Source organism: Chaetura pelagica, unplaced genomic scaffold (genome assembly GCF_000747805.2).
Source record: "Chaetura pelagica isolate M959 unplaced genomic scaffold, ChaPel_1.0 scaffold11, whole genome shotgun sequence".
Classification (NCBI taxonomy): Eukaryota; Metazoa; Chordata; class Aves; order Apodiformes; family Apodidae; genus Chaetura; species Chaetura pelagica.
In genome coordinates, this window is record NW_009952694.1 from 4,476,298 (window position 1) to 4,485,373 (window position 9,076).

The following is a 9,076-nucleotide window of genomic DNA, read 5'->3' on the forward strand; positions in this document are numbered from 1 at the left end:
GAGTTGGCAGAAGCCATTCCTGACAGACACTGTGTCCTCCAGGGGCTGCAGACTCCTTGGACCACCAGGTCCCCCATGGCCACCCTTTTCTGGGGAGCAGGGCACTGGTTTCTGTACTTGGGGTTGCTTGCCTGGCAGGGGTGCACCCCACCGGCTCCTCTTGAGCATACCCCTGCCCCTCACTCCTCTGCCCCACTGGGCCTTTCTCATTCCTCCCCACCTCATCCCCCTCTTTCTTTTCAGGGGACTGGGAGGTGTCCCGTCATCGTCACCACCTGAGAGGACACCAAGTCTCTGGGTCCCTCTGGCCTTGTGACCAGTTCTGGGGGTTCTCTCCTCCTGCTCCAGCTCCAGACCCCATTCACCATCTCCAAGCAAGCTGTTCCCCTGCTGCCATGGCCCTCCTTGGTGCACGTCTCTCTCAGTGCTACCCGGGCCCCTCTCCCTGGCACCCTGTCCTGCCATGCCCAGGCAGACCTTCTGCCTTCCCCCAGTGGGACAAGCCCATGGCAGTATTTGCATGAAATGGACTCTCCATCCAGGGTGGTTTTCACCTTCCACCCATCTTTCCCTGCCCAGCGCTGGGGTCTGCTGGAAAGGTGCTCCAGCTTTAAGGTAGTTGAGTTTTGCCTCCATTTGGCAAGGAGAGGCAGGTTTATCCCGTGAGCACAGTAGCCTGGTCCCACCTGGCACCTTGAGGTGAACCCAGCTCACACTGCTGGCCTTGCAGGGCTGGCCAGCACAGCCGGGTCTGACCGCCCCAAACACCAAAGCCCATGGAGCCTCCTGTACCCCTGCAGAAGGGCCAGACAGTGTATTTATTTACTGAATACATTATTCCAGGTGAGAAAACAACATCTGCCCAATGTATTTATTGAATTAAATTTTTCCAGCTCGCCCTGAGTGTTAAAGGGAATGACAGCCATGTAGATCCACCCCTTAACATGTATATATGCCTCCCTACTGGCCCCACACAAGCACTCCCAGACCCCTGCAGCCAAACCTGCTCTGTGGTACCATCACCTTCCGAATATCTTGGTAAGGTGCTATTTCCCCCCAAAAGCTGTAGGACAGTGACTTCCAGGTGACCCTTTCTGTCCTGCTTTCAGCTGTGAGCACCCTTTCCCCAGAGCTACTGTTTTACTTCAGTCAAAGGTTAAGCCCCTCCATCCAGCCCCTGTTTGTCTTTGTCCCTTGGTCGTTTGACGTGTTAGATGATAGCCTATGGTGTGTAAATAATGTATATACAGTGAGAAAAGAATTCAGTATTGAGGTGTTTGACATATGGAGCTGTAACAACTTCTAGTCATCCAGCATCTGTGATTTATGTGCCATTTTCTGTAAAGATATGAACAAGAATAAAACTGAATTGGAATACTGTGTAGGAGTCCTGTGAATGGCCTGTGGTTCAAGGAGGGTGAATTCATCCAAAGGTAATGCCATAGCCAGAGAGAGGTGAGACCTCCAAAGCAGCACAGAGAGAGGTCTGCATCTTCCTCCCCACTCAGCCATGGAGAAGACAGGACTTCAGTGCTGCTCTCCCTTTGCAGGGATAGACAAAGCTGAATGGGATGTGCCTGTACCTGGGGCTGAAGTTAGGCATGATGGCATGCAGCTCCCCAGAGAACAAGTTACTTCAGCATCCAGAACAGCCCCGGTGCTGAGGGCACCCTGGTGTTAGAGCTCAGTGGATCTTTAGCTTATCCCCTCTGACAGGAGCAGGATGCAGGGCCCACTTGGCCTGAGGAGTGGAAGGAGCTTGTTAAGAGGGAAGGCCACTGACAGGGATTTCCAGAAAGGTAAGCTCTGAGTTATCAGGGCAGTAGATGATATTTGCATGCCCTCTAATGGCTTCTATGGATGATCTGATGAAAAAGCCTTAAATTTTCAGGGGAAAAAGGCTGAGGCAGAACAGACATGCATAGGAAATGAGAGACTTTACTTGTAGAATGAGGCTGCTTGGGCTTGACTTTGTGGAGGAGCTATAAGCCCATAGGCCTGCATTTCCCTAGGGGGACAGAGCCCATGTAGGTCCTTACCTAGCTCTGGGGGCAGCTCTGAAACAAATCCAAGTGTGTGATTTGGGATGAGCACACCTGCCATCAAATAGTGCTCATCTCCCATACTGGTGTGCAGTATGTTCACCAGATATATTAGACATGTAGACCACCAGTAGTGTCACACTGTGAAGAGCCAAGCGCAGACCCTCTCCTCCTGCTGTTGATCCTATTGGTGTGCCTGGCTGAGAACAGCCCTGCTTGCAGGGGGAGACAATCTGCTCTTTGCTTGTTCCCTCTAGGAAGGGAGGAGAACACAGTCAATGAAATTAAAGAAATCTGCAAGCTCTGCCTTAATAAAACACTAGTTCTGTAGGGCCTGAAGAAAAGTGAGGCAGAAAAAAAGTTGTTTGGAGGCAGAGTGGCAGCTTAGCTCTGCTACAGTGGGAAGTCTCAGTGGGTGGAGATGGGCTGCAGTGTTTCTGGGCAAGCTTCCTGCTCCACCACAGCCTCGATTAGTGCTCCCAGTTCACCCTGTGGTACAGAGTAGTCTGAAGTGTGTGGGAGGAGTCTGGAGTCCAGCTTGTTGGAAGGTACAGCTCTGACAGCTGTCCAGCAGTGAGGTGGAATGGGATGCCATATTCCCCTTGTGTGGCTGGCTGACAGCTAGAAGAGCAAAACCTTCCCTGACCCCATCAGAGACACCACAGTTTAGTGCCTTGCAGGAAATGGGCCTTAATTCTGTGAAGGGGACGGTCCCAGCCCCAGAGGTGAGCATGGAGAGGACCTTAACTTTCACAGGTGAGCATGCCTTCATGGCCAGGGGAGGACCAGGGGGCTGCACTGGGGGCTGTGGGGAGTGAGGCGATGGGATGATGAATGGAGGGAGGTGAGCAAGGGTGAAGCAGAAGGGTGTCACGACACAGGGCAGCCCTGGGCAAGTGGGAGCAGGAGCAGGCTGGTAGAGTCTGGCTTGGGCAGCTCAATCCCCGCAGGGATCCAAGGCACTCACTGAACCTGGCTCTTGTTCAAGACTGGCCGTCAGGACTCAGATTAGCATGAAGGTTATTTTCAGTCAAATAGTTCTACAGCCCACCCCTTTCTCCTCCCTTAAAGGGATTGAATTTCTTTTCCCTGTAGTGCTCTGGGAGAGAGAAGGAGTGGAGAGAGGTGGGAGAGAAGGGGAACCCCAGCTTGCTGTTCAGCAGAGCTTTGTGTTCATTCAGGCCAGGGTGAAACAGCCCCAGCTCCCACAGGGGCACCTCTTGCCCAGGCCGGGCTCTGGGCTCATCTCTGTGGTGAGAGGCAGGTGCCCTGTAGTGATGGCCAGGCTGCTGGCCAAGGTTTGCTGCCCTAAAGCTCTTCCTCAGGCTCCCAGATGCCACCCTGGGTCAGCAGCTGCCCGAGCCTGGAGCCATGGGCCCCTCACTGTCTACATGCCTGAAGCCATCGCCTTCCCTGGACCCAAGAACCACCAGGACTTGTACAAGGTGTCAGTGGAGCATGGAGATGCCTTCTGGGGAGCACTAGGGAGGAGCCGGCTCACCTGGATCACCCCCTTCCAATCTGTCCAGGACTGTGACCTGCGTGAGGGCAGGGTCTCTTGGTTTGTGGGTGGACAGCTGAACGTGGCAGGTAAGAAAAGGAGGGAGGTGGACATGGGAGCCCACCAAGCACCTGCAGATGCTTCTCTGTGAAGGGCTTTGGCTCCAGGAGCAGGTTGGAGGAACACAGACTAAAAGGGTTGCAGCAAGAGGGTTCCCCAAAAGGTCTGCTTGGTCCTGCAGTGGCTGTAGTGTAAGGATGCAGATGGTCCTAATGGAGCAACCAGGGTTTTGCTGGAGGGGCTGCAGCTGGATCTGGATGTGCTGACGGGCAGCTGGCTTCCTGAGACCCACAGCAGCACAGCAGCTCTGTTTGGCAGGACCACAGACAACAGCACCAAACCCCTTGCATTCTGCAGGCAGAGCTGCACTAGGTTATCCCTGCCCAGTGATGACAGTGTGTATCTGCAGAAAGCAAACTACAGGAGTGGTGAGCAGCACTGCAAGTCCCTGTAGCCATGTGAGGTTCTTCTTCTGTCAGCTGGGGCTAGTGCCCCAGGGGGGCTACCCAGGGGAAGACATAGGGGCTGGTGACACTGTGTCCTGCTCACAGAGCAGTTGGTCCTAGTGTTCAACTTACGACAAAACTCTCAGAAAAGTTGTATGTAGTCCATTTGGACAGGAGAGATGGGGTTATTTGCCTCTGGGATTTCAGATCTTACTCTTCCCTCTTTCATATTTGTTTCTTTTTCTCCTGGAAAACTAAAAATGGTGAGGAAAAAAGGACATTGTGGTTTTCAAGGAGGGGCTGCTGCATTATCCCATGACCTAGGTATCATGTTTAAGGAAAACACAGAGTGGGACAAAGTTTCCAAGGAAACTGCAGTTGCCAATAATGTGGGAAAATTCTATAAGAAGAATTACAGGCAAAGTCTCAGCCTAGCATGTCCTGGGAAAGTCAGAGGCTGTGCACTCTTGGCCCTGGCTCTTGCATCTCTCTTCCACCCTGCAGCCTTCCTGCACAGACTTTTCTTCATCCTACATTTGTTACTTAGGAGCATTGCCACTAAAAACCTTTCCCTGTCCATCCCAGAGCCAGCTGGAAGGCAGTGCTGGGTGGAGTGACAGCTGAGTTAACATTTGCCAGGCCTGCAGAGGGCACTGGGGATGTGACCTCCAAAGGTACTTCAAGCAGTTTCCACGCTGGACTACTAAGGTTGCAATTAAGGGAGAAGCTGATACTCAGGATTGGTAGATATTGGAGGTGTGAGGAGTGTGATGGGCTTGGGAGAGTGCTTGTGGTCTACCAGCTGGTATCTACAGAAGCTGTTCCAGCACAAGGCTAATGCTGAGACTCACACATAGCGTTGACTCTGATCTGAGAACGGAACTGCCAATGCTAGCTTTCTGGGAGTTAAGAGGTACTAAGAGTTTCTCTGGCAATGAGACTAGGTAATCTTTTCCAGTGAATTGTCTGGACCGACATGTCCATGTAGCCCCAGACAAATTGGCCTTAATCTGGGAGAAGGATGAACCAGGAGAGGAGGTGCGGGTCACATACAGGTCAGTATTTACCTCTGAGCCTATGCGAGAGATGTATTGCAGTGTGCGTGAACACTGCAGAGGGCTGATCTGCTGATGTGCATCATGTGAGGGCATGTAGCATCCCTTTGGAGAGATAGTTCAACATTATGATGGCTGTTAGTTTGCCCATGCTGATCTGAGTCTTCAGCCTGCCTCCTGCTTAACCCTCTGGACCCTGAGGGGTCCCTAGCCAGATGGGGAGGCAGACACAAGCTCCTCATGATAGTACTGCAATGTTTGTATGTAAGATCCCATGGGAAAGTCACATGTGTGCCTTCCCAGCAGGGTTCCTGGTGCCTAAACTTGCAGGTAAATGCTCTGCAAGAGGGACCAGATTCACAACTGCATGGGTGTTGGGAAGTCCTGTGCTCATCTGCATGTCAGCAATGCTGCTGGGTTTGGCTCTCTGGGGGAACTGCCTGTACAGCCCTGCTTGGTTGGTCTGGAGACAGTCATCTTCCAGCACAATTTGCCTGCTCTCTGAATCTCTGAGGCAGAATCCATTTAAATCCTTCTGCACAGAGAATGAGTGTCTCTGTCCACTCTGGCTCCAGACTTCACGTGACAAGCATGACCATCCTCCCCTGGCTATCCTCCCTGTATGAAGACCCCTTCCATGAAATGAGTCACTGGCATCCAAGCTACGGTTTCTGGGAGGGATGCTTCTGGGGAGAGGCACTGTTTTGCTTATTGCTTTCCTACAGCTGTTGTTCTCACTGGTGGGCACAAGCTCCAGAGTTCTTGGCCTTCCCAGATTTAGGAAAGCATGAAGCCCTGTTTTCATGGACGAAGATATCTAACTTCTCATGCATAGCCTCCAGCACTGCAGGTAGGGTCTGTTGCTCATGAGAAACGTGCAAGTTGTCATTGAAAAGTCAGCTGAGGTTGTGTGGGCTTGCTGAGCCACAGGAATTGCCAGTGTCCACTGCTGGCTCTATGGCTTGCTCCTCATTCTGGCTGGTGAGCATCAGGCTCTGTACAGAGTCTATTCTGATTTATTAATTATCCATAAATGACAGCCTGTGTTAGCGACTCTCTGCTCCTTGCCTTCCTACTGACATTTTACAGCTCTCCCATGAGGGGATGGGGTGTAGAGGGATGTAGAGGGATGTATACTGAATACTTGTGACTCTCGGGCCCCTCATCTCTATGCACGTGGATAAGATCTGCAAGAAAGTCTCTAACTGTGCCATTGCTTCTTTGGGCAGGGAACTACTGGAGCTGACATGCCGCCTGGGAAACACCTTGAAACGGCAAGGGGTGAAAAGGGGTGACAGGGTGACAATCTACATGCCCCCCTGCCCGCTGGCGGTGGCTAGCATGCTGGCCTGTGCCCGCATCGGGGCTGTGCATGCCGTGGTGTTCGCTGGCTTCAGTGCAGAGTCCTTAGCAGATCGGATCCGAGATGGTGAGAGCCAGTAACTGGGACTTGTCCAGTGTTTCCCTTCGGTTCCGCAGTTGAGGGGTTCAGGGTTGTGCTGATGGCAAAGCTTTTCTGAGTCAAGCTTTCCGGGATAACTGAGGGTGCCACGCCATGGAGCAGGGTTTAGCACCCCAGGAAATGGCATAGGCTCTTTAAATATCTATCAGATGATGGGATAGACACTGGTTTACTCCTTCATCCATGGGATTGAAGGGCTAGGATACAGCGTCTCCTCTGAGGGAACGCAACATAGGCAGGAATGAATGGGAAACTAAGATGCAAAGCTGCTTCCTTTTTTTTTTTTTTTTGTTAAAAAAACAAAGCTGGTTTTGTTAAATGGAGGACAAAAGTAACAGAGGCTGGGAGAGAGGGAGAGGCGCAGGGTCATGTTAGAGCCAGACTGGTATGTGACCAATGAAGAGGGGCAGAGTGGCTTATACGGCTCTTTTGCCTTCTGCAGCCCAGTCAGAGACAGTGATCACAGTGAACCAGGGGCTGAGAGGTGGCAAGGTCATTGAGCTGAAGAAGACAGTGGACAAGGCTGTGAAGCAGTGCCCAGGAGTTAAACGGGTTCTGGTTTCCATGAGAACTGACAGCAAGGTTCCCATGACAGCCCTGGACCTGATGCTGGAGGAGGTGAGAGGCGGCCCCACGCTACTTCTGCTTGCTCTGGGCAATGTGTTCACTCTGGGAGCTGGGATGAGGGGTGGAGAGAGGGTCATGGCTGGCCATGAGTTTTGCTGGCATTAACATCATGTGCTGGAGCTGCATACAAGTTTACGAGAGTCCCAGGAGCCATCAGGAAGGGTAACTAACTGGTGGCTCTTGCCACAGCACTAGCGCTGTGCTGTCAGGGGCAGGCAGTGCAAACCAGGGCTTGCAGAAGGTTGGACCAGGGCTGACAAGCTGTAAGCCCAGTCTTGGAGTGACACAGCATTGTCACACACTGTTCTGCTAGCAGACCTGGCAGCCTCTGTGAGTGCTGCTGGCAGCTTGTGTCTAAGGAAGTAGACGGTGAGGTTGCTCATGTGCCCATTATTCAGCACACAGCATGGAGTGCTGCTTCTGAAGAGATGAGTGCCTGCCATGCACTTCTGTTAGCTCCCAGGAGCTTCACAGAGGTCTCCCTGCCTCTTCCTATCCCATCTGCAAGCAATTAGTGCTAGACAGGCTTCCTGAAAGATTTCTGTGCTGGTCAAAGCAGCAGCAGAATAAAAATAGCTGCCTCTGACTCAGCAGGTCTGCTCTGGCTGAGGAGAGAGATTGCCAGCTCAGCAAGGCGAAAGAGTTCAGGCTGGTGAGCAAAAGGGAGCAGAGGGTGGGGGAGAGGATGGTGTGGGGGGACCAGGGAGGCTCAGGGGAGAGGTGTGCAAGCAGGTGTAAGGGACAACACAGGGAAGCCTGTGAGACCCACAAGAGAGAACGGCTGTGCTCTATCCTGCAGGAGATGATGAAGGAGGACGCGTGCTGCGAGCCTGCTGCCATGGACAGCGAGGACACGCTCTTTCTTCTTTACACATCAGGCAGTACCGGCAAACCCAAGGGTCTGGTTCATTCCCAAGCTGGTTACTTGCTGTTTGCTGCTCTCACACACAAGGTAATGGATCCCAGCCACAGAGCACTCATGAGCCAGCATTTCAAAGGCTGTTTAATGAATAGATGGGATGACTTGTGTCATGAACTCATCTTTATCAAGAGCAAAGTTTCAGGGAAGCCCTGCTAAGAGATCAACTCCATAGAGTACATCTGCAAAGAGGTAGTGGGGAAGAGCAACATGTGCTTCAGAGCAGGGCCTCCCAAACACATTCTCCTCTGAGCTGCATTCTTGGCTCTTGTCTTCCTTTCACTACCCTGTCCTAAACTGAATCATTGGGTGGGATGCTCAGCCGTGCAAGGGTAATTTTATATTACTGAGTGAGGACGAAGGAGCCAGTTTGCTCTTGAAACCTCCAGCTTGCTTTCCCTAAGCATAGGGTCCTGAATCAGGTGGAAGATCAAAGGCAGTGCTTCTGGGAGGGGCATATTTGAGGATATCTGTAAAAGCTGGTGAGTGCCCTCAAGACAAAGAGTCTATACCTGAAGAGCGTGGGTCATCTTTGGGAAAAGGAAAGACTTTAGACCTCAGCATGCTCAAAACAAACTCTAACAAATCTGGATAAAAGGGCACCGAGCACAGCATGGAGCCGCACTTGGCTGCAGCAGTGGTTGCAAGGGGTATTTCCTATGACATTATATGGAGTTCTCTGGAAGATGGAATTCCTCCCTGAACAGCCCCTTAGCTTCAGGTCTGACTCTGTGTGTGACTGAAGCTCCAGTAATGCCTCAGATCACACACTCTATGACACAGCAAGCTCAGGACTGGCTGGGTCTTCTGTCAGCTGTGACTGCTGGAGGCCAGACCTCCTGGGGTGTGTGCAGGGTGTATGTGGAAGCCCTTGGTTTTGCTGTGAGCTAAGCTGTCTGTACAGCTGTCGCATCATGTGTGACCCTCTCAAGTTCCCTCACGTTGTACAGTTGTCCCACTGGCA

At 52.2% G+C, this 9,076-nt stretch overlaps 1 protein-coding gene across 1 annotated transcript in view; it reads left to right on the top strand.

The window, feature by feature from the left end:
• The first annotated feature begins 3,319 nt into the window (after positions 1-3,319).
• LOC104385485 (acetyl-coenzyme A synthetase 2-like, mitochondrial) overlaps positions 3,320-9,076 on the top strand; it is a 12,141-nt gene continuing 6,384 nt past the window's right edge. Inside the window, exons 1-5 of the mRNA XM_009993951.1 lie at positions 3,320-3,632; positions 5,008-5,104; positions 6,334-6,533; positions 7,009-7,184; positions 7,993-8,145. Of these exons, the coding sequence (XP_009992253.1) occupies positions 3,320-3,632; positions 5,008-5,104; positions 6,334-6,533; positions 7,009-7,184; positions 7,993-8,145 (939 nt within the window). The remainder of the gene's footprint in view (positions 3,633-5,007; positions 5,105-6,333; positions 6,534-7,008; positions 7,185-7,992; positions 8,146-9,076) is intronic.